The sequence below is a fragment of the Semicossyphus pulcher genome, unplaced genomic scaffold, assembly GCF_022749685.1.
Source record: "Semicossyphus pulcher isolate SPU_LCO1_2020_fin unplaced genomic scaffold, fSemPul1.0.p SCAF_15, whole genome shotgun sequence".
Lineage (NCBI taxonomy): Eukaryota > Metazoa > Chordata > Actinopteri > Labriformes > Labridae > Semicossyphus > Semicossyphus pulcher.
This window is the reverse complement of record NW_027211659.1, coordinates 21,055,719-21,076,393: the sequence shown is the minus strand read 5'-3', so window position 1 is coordinate 21,076,393 and position 20,675 is coordinate 21,055,719. Positions and strand designations below refer to the sequence as shown.

The 20,675-nt window shown below is 40.2% G+C and overlaps 1 protein-coding gene across 4 annotated transcripts in view; it reads right to left on the bottom strand.

Moving 5' to 3' along the window:
* pard3bb (par-3 family cell polarity regulator beta b) overlaps window positions 1-20,675 on the bottom strand; it is a 235,392-nt gene that overhangs the window by 102,565 nt on the left and 112,152 nt on the right. For all 4 annotated transcript variants that reach the window (XM_069662799.1, XM_069662800.1, XM_069662801.1 and 1 more), the window contains exons 17-18: window positions 16,758-16,802; window positions 2,382-2,597 (exon numbers count right to left, since the gene is read on the bottom strand). In XM_069662799.1, the coding sequence (XP_069518900.1) occupies window positions 2,382-2,597; window positions 16,758-16,802 (261 nt within the window). The remainder of the gene's footprint in view (window positions 1-2,381; window positions 2,598-16,757; window positions 16,803-20,675) is intronic.

The following is a 20,675-nucleotide window of genomic DNA, read 5'->3' as shown; positions in this document are numbered from 1 at the left end:
TCGATGAAATAAGAAAGCAAAATTGTTCAAAGCGTAAACCGTGATGCCTCATTACTTCTTTGACAGACTGAAGGCCTGGTCTTGAATTACAATGATCACGCACGCAGACTTACATCCACCCCCACACACACACACACACACACACATACAGAACACTTGTCAGATTTTATGAGATAACCAAACCAAATTAGCTACTTTAATTGAGACTTTACTTTGTGTGGCTATTCACTTCAGCCTTAATTACAAAGACTGTCTAACAACAGAATGGAATTTTTAATTGTGTGTGTGTGTGTGTGCGTACGCATGTGTGTAGATGCAGGGCTTCATGTGCCTGACCTGGTTAGTCTTCCAATAAGAGTTTCAAACTATAAAGACCACAGCAACTATCCCTTGAGAACTTTTTTGAGAATCACATTTGTCACCAATATACCTATACTCTTTTATGTGTGCGTGCATACATGCGTAAGTTAAGTCAGTCAGCACAGTAAATTACTTGTATAAATGGTTATGGGGCCCTTATTAAACAATCTACAGTGCCCGGTCTAAAGTGCATAGCTCAGGTATCTATAACTTGACTTTTACTTGTCACACGGCATATAATCTGAAGGAAATGTAGGCTGCAAAGGGGTTGTATTTATTATATTAGTTAATCATAGGTGTAACAATGATACAGTACCGATTAAACCAATTAGTGTCATCCCCCACACCCTTTACAAACCAGATGATTCTGCATCTGGCACATTGCTTTTGAATGAAACATCTTACTTTCTACTAAAGTGACCTCAAGTATAGGAAATACTTTGCCATGCCATTGACTTTAGATCTGTTAAAGTGTTCAAATAATTCAAATGGAAACCACTAGGTTTTATTCACAAAAACCTTAATGCTATCTCTTTAATTTGCCATTAAAAACAACTGCAAAGTCAAGAGAATTCCATATCGGTTCTTTCAAAATGTGGGCGGACCACTGGTTTGCTCAGATCCACGTTAAAGGAAACCAACAATGATTTGACATTTTTATGATGTCAAATCATAGTAAGCCAGTCACTGAGCAACATTTTTCAACTACACTAAACGCAAACACATCCAGACATGCTAAATAAAGTGATATCTCATTATTAAGTACCTCTCTGCTTAGTCAGGCATATAGCCTAATCACAAATAGTGCACTATGAATTTGTTTGGGTTTCCTTTTTCTCTCCCCCCCCCCCTATTACTTTTGCGGATAGTGTGTGAAGACGGCGAGAGAGTGGAGAGACAAAAAAAGTATTACACACTATAATCCATCCCAGCTGACATGAGACATCAAAGCCAATGACTCAAAGCCTCTGTTGAATAGTCCTCTTGACAACTCAATTCACTGGAAACTGTGAAGCACTGTGGTATTAGCTGGATTCAGCTCAGGAGCCAAAACAATTCATCAGCTGCAGATGAACTAACTAAATATTCACTGTGCTCTTATACTGTCAAGATGTTAGCAATGTTTGTAGTCCTAAACACTGGTGCGCTGTAGCTTAAACTGCTACAGGTTAAAGTGTACATTAGAGAAATGGAAACCCACAAAGAAAGAAAGAGAGATCTTCAGTTCGCTTCAGGGAACTGTTCTCTGTCAATTAACAGCAGCTCTCAAAGTGTTGAGCATTCAGAAAGATGGTGACAGATGTGGCCACTGTGTGTGTGTGCTGTTGACAAGCCCTATTAGTCCCATCCTGTGTGAGTGTGGTGATCTGAAACAGCCTGACTCATTACTCTGGTGGTGACTGATAAGAGTTTGCTGCTAATAACACAGCTGGGAATTGAAACTCACCTTCCGGGGAAACAAAGCAAGCAGCTACCATTTAGATTCTGTATAAATATTTAAAGCTAAAGTCCAGATCAGAATTGGATCATAGATAGTAAAGCATAGTAAGGGAGTGCTGATGCATTGCCTTATAATGTACCTGTTGAGACTTTGAGGTATGGTGTTCTTCTGGCAATGCCCTAGTCTTGCTTTGCTTGCAAATTCTGGTTTGTTCTTTCCTAAACTGATCAGACCAGATGTTCTGATGCTTAGTAGTAGAAATTAACATCCAAAGATGATGCTGTCACACTTAATGCTCCTTAATCAGTGTGATGTCAAGGCAGGTTTTCTGCATTGTTAACAAGATGAAAAACAGCTGGTGTTACATCAGGGATAGGGGTGGCCAGCAGTGAAACACACACACAGTGTTGTGTGGTTCTGTGTTTAATTATCTTTCTACCTTACAACTGCAGTCACAAAGAATAAGCAACAGTCTTTTCCTCCTTTTCCCATTCATTAATATTAAGGAATTTAAAAAAGAGTAGCTGCATTTATACAACACAAACATGCCCATCAGATGGATGCCCTTTTCATTACTCACCATCATCATCTTCAGGTGGCCCATCATAAGACTTATCAATAGCTGCTCTGAAGCTCTCATTGCAGCCTCTTCCCCTGACCATATGTTGGCGAGGACGGTGGAATGGGAGGAAATCGTTCTTTCTGTTAACCTCTGACATGGCCGTCTGGAGACTCTCCAAAGAACTCGACTTCTTCAAGCCGAGGGTAGGTCCGAGTTCAACAGGGGTTGATGGAGCTAGACAGACACAAGACACACAAAAGGTTAGGGGTATGTTTCTTTCTGCAAAGGCCCTGTTAACACCTGGGAATAACACACATCCTGGGTGATCCGATCACAAGTGGACGGCTCTAGATACAGCTGTTCGTATGTAGCATTAGAATGCGTATCCACATGCATCTCGAGTGACCACTTGTGATTGGATCTCACATCCCAGCTCAATATGCAGATTAACACTTAGCTTACATCAACTAAAACCATCTATTGATGAAAAAAGTGCGATGCAGAGTAGCAGACTTATAGCAGAGAGGGAGAGAGAGAAAGAGAGAGAGAGATCATGTGAATGGCAAGAGAGAGGCGACAAATGTAACCACTCTGCGATTCATCAGTGTAGTGTATGAACTATACTGTAGACTGGAATCTCTATATCGCATGTTTCAAATATGCGCTCCCTCGCCCTTTTTCCTCACCCTGTATGAGATCCACAGTGAAAAATAACATGCACTGTCCCTTACTGGATCATTACAGGGAACAATTTGTCCCATTTCTTCACGCACGGTCCATCTTAATACATGAACAGCACTTGCTAATACTGATATGAGAAGTATTAAAACCAAAATAGTTTCACGAGACATATCAGAGGCTTATTAAATCAGAACAAAAATGAAAGGCAAATGACACAACATCCTTGCCCACACAATGGAGGTCCTTTCATCTGGCTCATTCCCATACACTTTCATAAAAGGATTTGGCCATATGTAGCACAGACAACCTCCACATGCGATCGGATCACCCACTACACATGACAATACCAGGTGTAAACAGGACTTAAAGGTGACATATTTTAGCTATGCAATACATTTTCTATTATTCTAATGTGTTTTTGAATCACGTTGGTAAAGTTTGTTTCGTTTTAAAAATTGTATACATATTTTAATTTAATCAGTTTTCGAAGCCTTTCCTTTCTTGTGAACGAACAAGGTTAGCCCTTAGCCACGATTGGCTGACATTACTTCCCCTCCCACACGTGTGCGATCCCACATCACTCCAAAGTTGTAGAAAACACGGCTGCTCTAGGATTGATTATTTGGCCTTATATGTACAAGCCAGAATTAGAGGCTGATTGGGAGGACGATACACAAGAACAAGTGCAGCAACCCAGGAGTTTCCAGGAGGTATAGGAATGGTAAGTTGGCAGCCTGAGTTAAATGACGCCGAATGACGATTGGTCGAATTCAGCGAAAGCAATGTTCTACGTAGAAACCTGCAGCTATTCTGAACGGCCCATTTCAGAGGCTACCTTTTTAAAAATGTAATTGCACCTCAGTTGAAACAATCTGCACCCCAAAATCCTAAAAGTAACTTATGCAGCTCATGCTGATGTTTTTTATAAATAATCTATGGAATAATATATTATTATAGTAAATCATAGATTTATCATTTAAATTGTACTGTAATGACTATGAATGTGCTACTGCTACAATCAAGAAACAAGCATCCTGCTGTGCCTTGCTCTGATTGGTTTAAAACGCCTCGTGAGAAACTGGAAAGGGGCCAGAAAGACTCCGAAGGGCAGACCCAGGGAAAAACAGTAATACATTTAACTGTGCTGTTGTTGAGTTTGTGATGGATGGTAGATCTGCTTCACTGTTATGGTTCTCCATCCATCACCACAAGTATACTGTAAGATGTATTACTAGGGGAGGGAGGGATCCAGGAGAAGGGATGATGAAGATGAGAGAGATAGATGAGAAGACGCTGCAATGATGGAAGTGATCAAGGGGGAGTGAGGTAAAGATCAGACATGTTGTGAAGATAAGCTTTGCAGTTTCACAATATGTTGAAGACCACAAGAGTGCTTGACAACTTTGCATGTTCTTCTTTAACTGGGCTATTTAGCAATTGTTGGTGTCTTGCTGCAGAAAGCGAGCCAAAGCTAATGACATGCTGACTGCTGAAGTTGGACCAAGTTCAGCCTCAATTCCACTCTGATGTTCCCTTCCCTTGTGAGGATTACAGATCGTAAAACAAAGAAGGAGAGAAGGTAATGTGTGCTTCCAAATTGGTTTGTCACTTACTGCCACCCAGAACAGGGAGACACTGACGGTGGACAGCATGGGGAGAAAAGGGACATTGGGAACAGGGAGAGAGCAAATTAAGTTTCCTCTGGGAAATACCATGGTGGCAGAGAGGACGACAGAGAAAAATGGGGAGGAAGGGAGGGAGGCTGGGCTCGCTGCCAGCTCAAAATACTGGTAATCCTTACGCACACATACACACACAGGGACACACATTTTGGATTCCTTGCTGGCTCTGGCTTGTCGATATGATGCCACTGTGATTCATGATAGCTAAACCTGCATCACTTTAGCTAATGATTCCCTATACACACGACTGCTCTTTGTGTGTGTGTGTGTGTGTGCTTGTGTTTCTTTTCTAAAAGCAGAGGAGATGAGAGGGCTGACATGACTTCCACATCCATTTAAACAACCATTAACCAAACACACACACATATGCACAAACACACAGAGGAATGACACACAGTAATATGATGCACATGCATATTATAAATTGCTGGAAGAAGAGGAGATGGACAAGGGCCATAACATGTGGCAGTCCCATCCATTCACTTATTCAGGTGAATGTGTTCATACCTCATCTATATTGAATCAAACCTAAGTTTGATTCTATTTTTCGATGCAGCTGAACAGATTCACTTCTAAAGAAAGTTACATGCTGTTACAGTAAATCATATTCTCATGTCGCAACAAGCCGTAGCCCCTCCCATTGAGCTTTAAAATGTTTATTTTTCTTTGTAAGTTTTTTCTATAAACCATCTAGGTCAAACATCGAGGTCAACATGGTCTGCTAACTATAAAATCAAGATACATGTCAAATACATTTTTCTCAAACATGGTTTCTGTCATTATAGTTAATTCTTATCATGCTGATTTATGTCCAAGTGTTCATTTTTCTGACAAGTTCTTTTTAATTAGTTATTTGATGCTGTAAAAAGGATGATTGACAGCTCTGTTGACAAATCCAGCTCCTGCAGCCGATGTGTTCTGGATTAGCAGAGTAGAGAACGATCGGCGAGAGGAGACGTAACTAAAACAATCACTACAGTCATTGAAGTTTCCATATCCGTACATATTCCATAACCTCAAACCAACACAAGAAGCTGTTCTGCTGTTAAATATGCTGGCGTGCGGGACCCTTGCTGTTTTATTTGGTGTGTTTTGGTTCGCAGAAGTGGCTACGGCAGCTCCACTTGCCGATCACCTGCGACGTCACCATCGCAAGATGGCACCTGCTACAGGGGCTATTTTGGAATCAATTTCGTACAATGAGAGCAGATGGAGATGTGTCGTCCATCTATATATATGAGCAAACCGGACCACCAGCGACAAGATTGCCTATTTCTTTATGGATATTTTGAATGCCTGTTACAGCTGTCATTAATCCGGATTCCAAGTCAGTCTCTGTTCACATTTCCCCCGAGCACAGAAGGACATTTTTATGGAATCCTACTCACATGTACAGGGCAGCAAGGAACTAAAATCATTCACAGGTCTGTTAAATATCAATTGATTTGATCTGTCTTACTAACATGTTATCTAGTAAGAACGATCAAATCAAAAAAACTTCATCTAGAACGTAACAAATATAAATAGAAGCATCTGCAATTACTCTGACAGTGTATAACTGACTTCATAACTTACAGAGTCTTATTAGGACTGTATACCCTTAAATGGACTGTACTTATATAGTGCTTTTCTAGTCTTACGACCACTCACAGTGCTTTTACACTACATGTCACATTCACCCTTTCACACTCACATTCATACACTGATGTGGCAGAGGCTGCTATTTAAAGTGCCCACCTGTCAATCAGTCTTCACATTCACAAACCGTTGGCTATGCCACCAGGAGCAATTTGGGGTTCAGTGTCTTGCCCAAGGACACTTCAAAATGTAGACTGGAGGAGCTGGGGATCAAACCACCAACCTTAAGATTGACAGACGACCGACCCTAGGCGCAGCCGCCCCAGAGACCCTTAAAACAGCCTGAATCAAATTGTAGCTAAATGGTTGTAGACTGTTAGCCAAAGAGAAGAGCAAAGTTGTCAATACCAGGGGAAATATTGAAACATAATTCTTAAAGAGACATGCCTTATGCAAAAACAGATCTTCTATTTTAGGGCTGAGACTGGCGTGCGTTCTTAAGAAAGGTTATGTGTGCTCATTTCAAAAGGTAATCCACCTCTAAAAGCGCTAAGAACCCAGGATTAGTGCTGCCAGTAACATTTGAGCCAAGGCCACTAAAAGCATGAAATAATTAACACAAAGAAAATCGTCCAGGATTTTTGATGCATTATTTCTTTTATTCAAACTTTTATTCAAGTCCTGAAATTCTTTGAGCCAACAATCTTTGCAGTTGCCAACAACATTCTCAAAAGTAAAGTCAGCCTTTGACGTTTGTATTTCAGTTACAATAAAAACATAATCCTGCACACTTAGGCTCCAAAGACATGTCTCGATTTGTACACATCAGTGTTAAGTCACGCTTTGCTTCCTGTAGATGTATTCCTCTTTTATAAAATATGTGTGATGTGTCTCATTTAAATTCAGTCTAAGGATGCAGGGTCAGAGTTCATTTTTAGCTGGGGATCTATAAAGTTTGTGGGCAATTGCAGTCAGTTTAAGAAGACTTAAACAGAAGAGCACACAGTACATACACAGACAGTGACCTCTGAATTTTTGCAGAGGGAATGGTATGGCATGAAATAAATAGTATTATAAATAGCATGATAGTGTCGGGCTTGGTTACAGTGCAAACACACACACACACACACACACATACACAAACTGGGTGATGAGCATGCATCGAAGTGCTCTAGCACACGCACACACACGCACACACAAACACACACTTGGTCTCTCACACACACAAAGTATTTTGCTGTGAGTAGCAGGATTTGTGTCATAAATGTAATTACTGCTGTCCAACTGTAAGATGATAGCATTAAGCTGCTTTTAAAGAAAGAGAGAGAGAGAGAGAGAGAGAGAGAGAGAGAGAGAGGAAGAGAGACCAAGAGGGGAGAGAGAGGAGAGAAAGAGTGAGGAAGATGGTGAGAGAGGAGAGTGAGAGAGGGGATATGACAAGCAAGACAAGAGTAACAAAGTGGTTTGAGGGAGAGGACTCAAGAGTGGCGGGGTTGGCACAGAAAAACAGACAGTGAGAGAGGATGCTATAGAAAGACAAACAAAGAGACTGAGCCTGGGAATGAAAGAGAGAGTATGGGAGTGACAACGAAAGAGGGAGAGAGAAAAAATTCAAAATGAAAAAATTAAGAACAAAACACAGAGAGAGAGAGAACGCCAAGCTATCCCAAGGCTATTTAGTTGGCAGGAAGGCAATGGGCTACTTTGAAAGTCAAAATTACACCAAGGAGCGGCTTAGCAGCGGGCTGCAGCAACAAAGGCAGCAGACTCAACAATCGCACCAATTTCTAGTACACCACATCACACTTCAGAGGCTCTCATACAGAGATGTAACTCAATTCCTGCTTTCTATTTCTACATTATAAATGCCCAAGGCCTATTTTTTTTTTAAATAAAGAGAGAATTTGACTTCTCTCACTGTCCCATTGGTGGGAGATGCCTGAGAGCTACATCACAGCCAACATGCTTCATTATCCAACTTAACTGCTGTAGCAGGACACTGTGAGTAAAACAAAACAGTACTGGGAAACCATTATGTTTATGAAATCAGAGAATTTTTCACAAGACATTAACTAAAGTCTTTATATAATACATCCTTAAGGCAATGACATGGCCCTAAAGTGTTGACAGTTATATAAGCGTTGTTGTGTGAATAGTATGCACATACTTATGTGCCCTTCTCGACTTGTGAGTACACTTAAGAGGAAGGAAGGTGCATTATTAGTTCAGATCATATACACATATGTGTGTGTGTGTGTGTGTGTCAGATGGTTCAATCTCCGTGCAGATTAATGAGGTTTTGCTATCTCACAGGGCTCCATGGTAATGTAAGGAGAATCACAAACATCTTCCTCAGCACCATATATTAGTATTTTCCTGTTCTCACTGAATTTAATGAAATACTGAGAAATAAGGCATTTGTGTTGTTGCCAGAAAACATCCTATACCAGATGGATGGCCCACATGCTGGTATACCCAACAGTGTCTGTGTTCTTTAAGAAAACAATGATCAACCTTATCCTGATATCTTAAGTGTGTGTTTAAGTGTCAATCAAAATGTGTCCTTCTTCAAGATGTGGTCCAGAGTTACTCAGGACAATAGGGCTGCATAATTAATCAAATATTGATCCCGATCACCATTTTGATTCAAAATATACTTATCTGTTACGTCTTTGAAGTGTTGTTTGTGCAAACGTGTCATGTAGGCTAGACGCGTTTTGAATGCTGCTTGTTGTTACGCTAAAACACAAAGAGAGCAAGTCACTTGTTAAACTGAAACACCAGTGCCCCGAAACAGCTTGTCATCGGAGGTCTTTCTGATTAAGGGAAAGTGACATTAAGCAAGAAAACATAATATGCAAACAGTGCATGAAACCGGTGTCTGCGCCGCAAAGCAAGACAACTAACTTATTCCATCAGCTGAAAAGACACCACAAAGTGCAGCATGATGAGTGTATGAAGACCAAGAGGAATAATGTCGCTACTCCCCGTCAAGTCCATAACATCCATAACAGCAACGCTGCACAGCGTGACCCTATCCAGCCGACTCCCGAAGACACACTGAAATTACAATACAATTTTGCCTGTAGAAGACGCACCAAATGCATTCAGGTAAAGAACCCAGTTAAGTCTGCAGTTACGTATTTCCTCCAAAAAAATGTTGTTACTAAAATCAATAAGTAATGGTGATTAATAACCGTGATCTCAATATTGATCAGAATAATCATGATTATAATTTTGGCCATTATTGTGCAGCCCTAAAGGACAGTATGTTTTTTTGAAAGATAGCAAGCCCAGAAAATCTTACACAAACACAAAACATTTCTAAAATTAATCCATCAAAGGGGTTAGAACTGATTAGTTGAGGACAGAAACAAATGGCTTCCCTCCTTCTTTGTGTCTCTCTCAAGCATCATATCCAGTTCAGTACATGTCAGTGATCGGTGCGGGGCCTGATAGAGATGAATGCTTGTACCAGCAAGAAGCGACAGCACTGACCATCTCCTGATTACTGCTCACCTTTATTGGCTTACTGCGGGAGATGGAGTGGGGTCAAAGGGTATTCAATATACAGAAAGGCAGCACACACAAAGACTGAAAAACATCAGTGTGCGCACAACAGACAAAGACAGATACTTAAAAAAACAAAAACAAAGTGCACAAGTGAAAGGTATTCTAGATCAAGCACACACACACATACACACACACACACAATGGAAAATAATGGCTAAAGCAATGAAGAAGCTAGGATTGCTTAGCTCAGCTGTTTGAGTTTTGTGTCGGAGTGATTGTAAGAGGCTAACTTGTGGTGGCATCAAGTCGATATGCACATATGTGCACATCTACACAGACACGTGCGCACACAAAGATGTACTGCTCGCGCTGTGACAAATTAATCCATCAATCCACATCAGCCTAACAAGGTGGCTTCCAGGTTAAATCCACAGCAAAGTCTGCATGAGCCATGGAGACCAGGAAACAATGAAAAAAGAGGGAAATGAGAAAAACGAGAGGGAAAGAGAGAGATAAGAGAAATGAAGAGACAATCACAGAGGGGGGAGGCGGGGATGTGTCTCTCTAAAGACGCAGTTTTGGCACACTCTTGTCAGTGTGTTACTGTCGCAGTCAAAGTCAAAGTTCCACCAGGGAAAGACTCAGACAATAGACTGCACCAGTCTCCCTCAGCATCACAGTGGCCCCCTGACACACACACACACACACATACACACACACACACAAGCAGACAGACACACACATGCTCAGAGAGATGTTGTTCAGTCTAAGCTCCTCTGCCTGTTTGTCAGCCTCTAAGCCTGATCGGCGTTGGCAAGTACGAAAGTGAGAAAGGGAGCAAGAGAGAGCAAAAGAGCAACTGAGAGAGAGAGCTGGTGGTGGGTGGAGGACACAAAGTAAGACAACACAAAGACATCAAGACAGAAAACTACAACAGAGGCAGACAAGCATTTTGGCTATTGAGTGTTTTCATAATACCAGTTTACTGCAGAAAAAACTTGACTTGCATGAGTTTGTGTTTGTGCATCAGAGTGTGTCCTCACAAGTACACAAACAAGCGTAATGCAACAAAATAAGAGCGTTAGATGTCACTTCTTTACGCAGTACTCATGTTAGGAAACTAGCTAACTAAAAACTGACATACACACACACAGAAATCCCCACTTTTTCCCTTTCCCTGGCAAGCTTGTCATCATTCCTGTGGATCTTTTCATAAGGAAACATCTCTAATAAACTGATGCTAGGACACACACACAAACACAGAGAGAGCTCCGGGCTGTCCCCAAAACCAAAGGAAACCACAGTGTAAAAAACACAGCTGCAACCGTTTGTTTTATGTCCCGTCAGCAGTGTGCGTTTCACTGTACTTTGTCCTATTTAAATGGATTGAAGAGAGGACCAGTCTACAGAGAAAGATATGGACTAATATATTCTGTTTCTCATTTCCAATTCTCACCATGACACTGTTCATGTCTGTATAACTCCACTTTTTATTTTGCCAGTGACTTATATGGTATTTATTTATTTTTAAGCTTCCCCTCTGTCATAGTTTTCCACACAATTCCTGTTTTACAGATGATGTGATTTATCTTTAGAATGACTGGGTTCATATTTTTTCTTATTCTGTGTTAAAGATGTAATCTAGAAGATCTCAGTTTCGTTCTCTTTTGCGGCATCTAATGGCAATAAACGGTAAATGCGGGAGCTCACTTGCCAGATATCCAGACAGTGTCACATGTGTGATGATTGGCTCCGGTTGTAACTCTTGATTTTCCTCCCTGATGATCGCTTTCCTTTTTGGACTGTTTGCCTTCTGAGCGTCAAATTTGTTTCTTTTTCTTTGGATTTTCTCTTATTTTTGAAGTTGTATCTGTAGTCATCAATCTTTTCTTTGTTTGTTCAGCCATAGTAGATTACTGTTTACTCGCTCACACTTGCAGAGACCTGAAAAGCAGCTGCTTAACTCCGCCTACCCTCTCTGGCAGACCAACCACTGCTGGGTGATGGAAAACGCGTCACTAACTGGGCGCCGCTTGTGATTTTTTCAGCGAAAGTCGCCACAGACACCCAGTCTGTAATACTGCAATGCAAAGGCTTTCATCAGTGGGCCATAGGCTCAATCACCATTGTGTTACCTCATTCAGTGATAGATAGTGACTTAACAGACATTTATTTAAATTATAATCTTCGAGATTATTAGTTCAACATTAAGAATATATTTATGAGTGAAATTATGAATTGAGGGCTTTTCTAAGTGGCAGGGTTTATCACACTTTTTGTTTTTATGAATTATTTCAAGGCAGTTTAAAACAGTGATCAGCTGCAGCCTCCACACATGGGAAATTCATTTACTCACAAAAAACAAAAGAAACACTCACACACACCCATTCACTCTCAAGGAAGGTTTCCACACGTGCATACACACACACTCTGTAATACGGTTTCCCATTTCAGTCACTTTGCATTTCAGATTCTGCAAAATTATAATATAATATGAAATCTTCCAAGGTTCACATTTTCCACTGGATGATGGAGACTTTCCATTACGATAACATTACCATACCGGTAATAGTTTCATGTGTGTGTTTGAGCGTGTGTGTATTTGTGGTTTAGTTGCCCGGTGGTTTCTCAGGGTGTGGAGGGAAAGACCATTGCTGGAAGTGAAATCAGCATTCCCAGAAATCATTGTCTTTAAACTCCTCATTTTTCCAGGATGCCCCCCGCCCCCACCTCTCACCAGAGTCCCTGCAGCTGTTGGACGTCTCAGGGAGCTCAGGGTAGTTGGAAGCATTTCAGTTATAAAAAATACATTAGAGCAAAGTGGGTTGGAAAAGACTGACACGTTTGCCAGGCACACACTCTTTTACAGCTCTCTGGACTATGTGGAATCATAAAAAAAGCAGACACGTTGACAAGCAACAGGTAAAAGGAATGTGTAAACAGACTTGAGTAAAAAAAAATGGAGACATTGTACAGGGGGAAAATGATAAGAGCCCTTCAAGTCTTTACTGGACATTCAACAGGCATATTACTTGGTAAACACAGTAACACCTAGAAAGGTGGGAAAGTATGGTGAGCTCTGCAGATGAAAATCAATCAGCTTACACTTGGCTATTTTCAGAAATCACTGCAACCTCAAATGTGACCAATGCAGATATGTAATGGCCGACTGTGGCTCAGTGATAGTGCTGCTTTCAATGGGATGGTTGGTGGTTCGATCCCCAGCTCCCTCAGTCTGCATGTTGAAGTGTCCTTGGGCAAGACACTGGACCCCAAATTGCGTGTGTGAAGTGTGTAAATGTGATGACTGATTAACAGTTGGGCACTTTACGTAGCAGCCTCTGCAATCAGTGTATGAATGTGTGTGTGAATGGGTGAATGTGACATGTAGTGTAAAAGCAGCTTTGAGTGGTCGCAAAGACTAGAAAAGCACTATATAAGTACAGTCCATCTACCATGAATGGCAGATAATATAAAACCAAACAAGGTGAGTCATATGATGGACGACATGACAGCTCCCTAAAAGTGAAGCTGAAACATTTCAAGCGCCCCCTGCTGACTGGCTGCAGTATAGGTCATAAAGCCCGCCTCCTCCATGTTAACAGATGGGACATGTATGCAACTATAAAATCAAAATACACGTCAAATACATTTTTCTCACACATGGTTTCTGTCATTATAGTAAGTTATTATCATGCTGATTTACGTCCAAGTGTTTTCCGACTGGTTTATTTTTAATTAGTTATTTGATGCTGTAAAAAGGATGATTGACAGCTCTTTTGACCAATACGACTCCTGCAGCCGATCTGTTCTGGATTAGCAGAGTGGAGGATGATCGGGAGAGGAAACGTAACTAAAACAATCACTACATTCATTGAAGTTTCAATATATATGAACGTTAACCTCAGACCAACACAAAGCACAGCAGCCGCTCCACCCGCCAATCTCTACTGCACAGTCTCCTATTACAGTCACTGGTATAAATGTGCTTGAATTGCCATGTTGTTCATCCCTGTCCGATATTTCAGTCAATAAAAATAGAGTTATAAAACAAGGGAAATCTTAGAGAATATTCTTGTCCTGCAGTATTGTATTGGATAGGCAGATGAAAAACAAGGTGTAGCCCACAGTGCAGCACAATTAAGGAGAACAAATTGAAGAAAATGTAGTCATGTAGCAAATTACCTGTTTTCCTGCGTGACAAGGCTGGATTAACAACACTTGTGTGCACTGAATCTCCAGTTTTATAGTAGAACTTTGGTAAATTTGGGTTATTTGAATGATTTTGTCAGGGTAATTGCAACACTGAGACAATACAGTCCAATATCAATTCGATTCCTGCATTATTTATTTTCTTGTGGCCAAGTCTTTTCGAGAGTTCCTGTATCAATATGTAGTAACCAAGGACGTACTACATTTGTTTAGCTGTTAATCCAAAATTACCCACCATCTTTCCAAAGCTTCTAAGTATCATTCACTTAGTTTTATCAATGAAATACAATCTGTTATCCAGATGTTGGAATAGAAAGACAGTCTGAGGCTGATTTCGTTTTATACTTAATCAACTCAGTTATTCAAGGTCTTTCCATTATTCAGTCTTCTGACAGTGAACTGGGCCATGCAAGTGTCGTCATAGTTATTAAAAAGATAAACAGATGTTCTGATTCAATATGCTTACACTCCACAGCTTTGTTTTGGAAATCTACAAGATTATGCAACTATAGCACTACAGTATTTCCGTCACACAAAGCCTTGCCTTTCAATATTTACCATTTGAATCCCTTCAAAGTAAACCTTTCCCTGTACAAGATGTTCCCCTTCATTTTAACATCACTATATCTTGTCCAGGACACATTCAACCTCTGTCCCGTGTTCTGGCTCATACAGGATGCTTCCTGGACTACAGGTGTACTTAAGCTTCAAATAAAAGATGGGAAAACTCAGCAGGAAAATGCTATATATGGTATCTCTATCTTTTTGTTTTAAAAGAGAAGGTTTTTTTTGTTTTATTAGGGTTCCACTTTAGTAAAATGTTATTACTCTGCATTGCATTCTTTCCATATCTCGTCTTTTATGCTCCCTTTAGAAATAGTATGGGCACTGAACATAAAAGTCAATAGTGCCATGTATAAAACTGAGGCAGAGCGCAATGTGGAAAAAGGCTGGACTGATTGACGTCAATAAAGTGGCAGACAGCACGACAGAAACATATATGGTGGTATGAAGTAGAGTGCTCTTATATTCAAGTAGCTACAAATGAAATGGTGGCGACTTCAAGGCAAAGCGAAAAGGAAAAGTTTGACATCAAAGTTTTAAAAAGTAGTATGCGCAGGCTACTAAGGTGGACGTTTTTGAAGCATCAGTCATTTGTTTTCCTCTCTTTCCTTTCAGTCGAGGGTGTCCTCTCTCGTTCAATCTCTCTCACTCTTACTCTTCAGAACATGCATGTCTTTAAGAAGTGGTCACAGTGACGCCTTTCTCTTCGCTCTCCAGTCCTCCAATTCCTACTTTCATCTGCACTTCAGCAGCCAAATGAAGGAGGTATTTCTCAATGAAGGTAGAGAGTTGTGAATAGTATAGGAGACAGAAGAGGCAGTGTGCAAGAGGAGAGGTGAAGTGGCATGTAAATTAAACCTGAGCGAGGGATGATAATAGGGGGACCATGATATATAGTGGGGTTAAACATAGAGTGAAGATGTGGGATCTGAAACAAAAGAAAATAAAGCTACAGAAGGCAACATTATTTCATAAGTATTTGGTTAAAATAACACATTTTGGTCATTGCATTTCCCCAATATTAAATTGAAATGATGTCGATTGCTGATCTGTGTAAGTGCCCGCCCTTTGTATTGACTTTGGACTATGCTGTACAAACTAGCATCATCCGGCTACAACATTTCTTGTGTCAGCAGCACACACGCAGAGGTTGTGTCAGTCAGGAGCTAGGGATACTTGCTGTAAATTTCCTGTACCTCCTTTGCCTACAACTGCATAAAAGAAGCAAAAAGAAGAAGCAAAAAGAAGGACAACCTTGGAGGAGAAAAAAAGCTACAAAGAGAGCCCTAAATAAAAAGAGGGATCAAAAGAGTGGGAGTGTAAGGGGCTGAAGAGCGATGTAGAGGTTGCCCTGTTCCTTCTTGACAGCTAACGGTAGCACTGAGCTCCAACACCTAGAAGTACAAAGGTGGTCCACACCAAGAGTCATAACTATAATGATAACTTTAGTAGTATTTGAACATTTTGCCAGCAGTAAAGTGTAATTTTTAAAAAAATAAATAGCATCTCTCCTCTCTCTCTGTCCTTGCCTCGGTGCTGCAGAGAGACGCACCACGCAACGGCTGCACGGCACACAACAGTTGCAAAGTGTGCGTGCATGTTTGGTGTAGCAGAGTAATACAGAGGCGGAACGTTGCTCACTGCCACTTTAATACCAGATGGAGGAGGGATAACCTGTTGTTTCTTCTCACTGTAACAGCACATCGTAAATGAGTAGGGTATTCACATGACGCAATTAATTCTGATTAGCGTTTAGTCCATATGTTTGACACAGACGTTATCTTTATTCATCTAAAGATTTGCTCTGATTGAGCCTCAAGTGTACAGCCCCCCTTTACTGTCTTACTTACATTTTCCAGGGCCATTGGAACTATTTCCTTTGTACTTATTTTTGTAGAATTATTGGTTTATATTTTCTCTTTTTTTCAGTCCTTGCTATTTTTAATTCTTTGCTTGGGTTCCTACATTCCTTGGAAAACACAGGATTAAAAGAAATTGAGGTTGCTTTAGTGTCGTCCTATGTCCATGATGAATCCCATGCATGTGTAAGCTGCTTTTTTCCCCAAGTTGCAGCCCACAGTCATATAATATGAGAAAATTAACTACCAGGAAAAACTAAACAGCAGCAAACATTTTGCTCTCAAGCAGACTGTCTTGGCCTTACCTGCAGGGCTTCCAACCAGGGCTCCGACATTGCTCTCATCTGCCACTGAAACAAAAGAAACACATGTTAATACACACACAGTACAAAAACACTTTACATTGCTGTATAGATTTATTCCTTCACTCGACTTCTGCATTTTAAATTTGTTGTGCTTGGCGTGGCAAAAGTCAAACTCTTGTCGACATAACACATTCTTTAGAAACCTCTTTAATGTTATTCGATGTCTCTGTTCAGCCCTCTTTCCTGCATTTATTTCTCTCTACATTCTTCTCTATTATTCTTTATGTCTTGTTTTGCAAGGCGGCCTAGAGCCGCTCTTTTTCCCTGTGATGTTTAGTCAGGCTCACTGCTACTGAAGTCATTTTACTTCCTCCCATCTCTCTCACTTCATTTGTCATTTACACTCCCTTCTCTCCTTCAGTCTCATATTCCCCTCCTCTCTTTTTGCAGCTACCCCTTCACCTTCTGCCCTTTACCCTTACTTGTCTTCTCATAACATTTTTTTCTTTTTACTTCAGTTACAATGCTTTCATCCAGCGGTGTTCTCCTCCCTCTTTCCCTCCTTTGATCACCATTCTCTCCATCCTTGCATTTTTCCTCCTTTCACTTTCCCCATTCTTTATTATTTCTCTCCCTCCTTCCTAACGCCACAAAGCAGCCCAATGCAAACAAGGAACACATTGACTGGTAGCACCATTTAAATACACACACATACAGGCTCAGACCACAAAAACCGAGCAGTAACATGGCTTCTCACAGCAAATACTTCTCTAATGAAAACCAAGCCTAAAGTGTAATACTAGCTGCGTGTGTGTGTGTGTGTGTGTGTGTCTGACGGCATCTGTCTGCGGTGAATCAACATGACTGCCTCAGCAGCCTGGTAGTTAGTGGATCACTGTGTGTGCGTGTGTATGCCTACTTCAGCAGAACTTTAAATGCCACGTGTGTGACGCACACAGAGGCGTCTTATTAGGGAGGGAGTCTCAGAAAGACATGACCATGTAGACGCGTGTGCACACACACAAACACACACACAAAGGGTGTCACAAGGATTGGATTTAAAAATGTACTTGCATCTAGTTTATTCAGATTTCACACTACCTAAATAATCTAATCTTGAACTTATTTTGAGAATTGATGTTCTGTTCATGTTTGCGGTGAACGTAGCCTGAATTAAAGTAAGAATAAAGAAGACAGAAAGGCAAACGCAGAGAGAGATACAGGACAGAGAGAAGCCGGCAGTGAGAGCCGGGGAGGATGTTTATGTGGAAACAATCTTTAATTAATCTTATTATTATTTATTTATTATATTTTTCTGAATGGCTTTGTTGGAAAATGAAATCAGGACAAATTAAATAAAAATGACATTATGTAACTGACCCACCAAATTAATGCTGAGAATGCTTTCTCTCTTTTTTTCTTAAACAAATACACACACAAACACAACCGCACAAACACAGCATGGACTCTTACCCAAACTGTGCAGTTATTACATTTTGTTAAAACAAAGCACATTTGTGACACTGATGATATTAAATAGTTGTATCAGCAGTTGAATGACACAGCATTTTAAGCCATTGAATGCCACATTGTTTAGGAACAAAAGCAAAGATTTTCCTTGTTTAGCTAAAGGAGTAAAAACTACAAAAGCATTTCTAAAACAAAAAACGGCCCAACACAGTCCTGTTTCTGTCGTCCAAAAAGACAATCAGGACAGAAAAAAAGGATAATCTGTGGACAATTTTATAGTTGTTGGAGCTAGGGATGCAGAAATTCATTTTCTCTAACCGATTACTCGTCCCATGCTTAAACGATTACTGAAGTACTCGCTTTGTAGTTTGTTTTTTTTCTTTAGTTTTTTTCCCCTGCGGTCCAGTCTACAAAAGTTGTGCAATGGAATATGGAGTAGGGATGTTAATAATTAACTGTTCAACCATTAACTGATAATAAGAATGAAACAGTTAAAAACCTTTGTTACATCATACAGAGGCATCAGAATTAATTTCAGTCTGTTTCATAACCAGTGAAAAACTTCTCACAGGAGCTTTAAATAACAATTATAGGCTTACATTACACGGGGGACTTACTTGGATAAAATTTAGAAAAAATATAGGACTACAAAACTTTCTTATCGATTACATTTTTTTGTAACTGATTATGATTTATTTACAGAGTACTCGTTTACCCAAATATTCGTTTGCACCCCTAGTTGGAGCTACATGTATCCTCTCCTAATGAAGTAGTTCTGTGGTTTTTCAGCAATACCCATTTAGAGGTGATAAAACACAAATATCTGATCATATAATGTACAACAATATTGTATTGTACCGCATTATATCATATCGTATCTTTGAATTAAATCGTGTCCCATTGTATCATAAAACTGGAAAGACAGACAGTTAGACGGGTAAATTGCAAAGAAAGACACAAACATAAAGCAATAATAATAACAAGTGAACAAGTTAAACTTCGATACAGAATAATAACCCCCCTAATTATTCCCTTTCTGAGGACTACACATGACAGAAACTCATGTCTCCCTCTAGAGCTAAGATGATTTTCAAAAACTTACTGGAAGCATTTCCATATAATACTAATGAGCATAATTTGATTTCCATATGGTTACGCAAAGGCATATGCTGACACAGGAAAAAAATTGCTAATCTATGCTCAACTTGGCCGATTATATTATCTCACCCCTGCTTATAGTTAATTGTATGTAGTGATTATAGAAGGACAGCAGGCTTAATATCAGGGTCAAAGCACTTGTATGTGCACACATACTTGGTAAATAAACCTAATTCTGAAGTGTCTCTTGTTATTGATGCACTATATTTTGTTTCTAAGACATTGCCCCTGTTCTGTCAAAACTTACAACATTGTACACAACCCCTAACACCCTCTGAGAACTTGCCATGGTTTTTAAATTAAACTGTCATCACAAACATAAAAACAAAATTAGCTTTGTGAACTTTTACCTTCAGGTCTGAAATTGTGTCCACATTCTTAGCTGCAGCATACTTGATTTGGTTTGCGATCTGTGAGGAAACTTTTGTCCAAAGGATTTCAGGCAAGTCTATAGGGATATCATTAATGCCCAAATATGTAAGCTCCTCCCTTTTACACTGGATTTATCCCTTAATATAAAAAAAACATAATTTTTGTTAAATCTTAATGCCATGACGATAGAAAAGCGTGAAAGAGATACTTGTTAGTAAGCTGTTCTTATTTGATAATTTGGCATGAAAACACATTACGCCATTTAAAGGAGCAATCTGCCCCTGGAAAAAGCCACTGTCAGTCAAAGCTGGTGTACTCTGTAATCGATAGAAGGAATAATATTTGAAATTGGCATCATAGCTGCGGAGAAAGTTGCACAACCAGCTTATGGTTTCCCAATTCTACATTCCTAAAACACCCAGCGTGCATTGCACCCCTCCTTCTGAAAGGAACGGCCCAGTGAGAGACGCTGGAGTGAAGTACTACCGTTTTTCAGTCAAGGACACTGATCGCTGCAGGCAATGGCTCAGAGCGGTACAGAATCCAAAATATGAAGAGTGGATTGTCTAACAAATCTTCGGGTGTGCAGTCAACATTACAAACCTGACGATTTTGAATGAGACATGATGGAGGCAGGCGGCGGGGCGTACTTGACTGAGGAAGTGTAGTTTAGCAAGCTTCCTGGCCTCCGCCAGATAATGCCTTGTACGTAGTCTGGTGGAGGTTTTTGAGGGCCCATTGGAGAAGCCGATAGCGTCCTCCAAAGGCACAGAACCAAATTGCTTTTTTTCCCTACCATAATGGTAGAACCTTTAATACCATGAAGGTTGAAAATCGGCAACTGGCCCTTTAAGCAACAATAAATTGTTTGTTTCAAACATTAAGTGAAGATCAGTGTGTACAATACAAAGCAGGTGA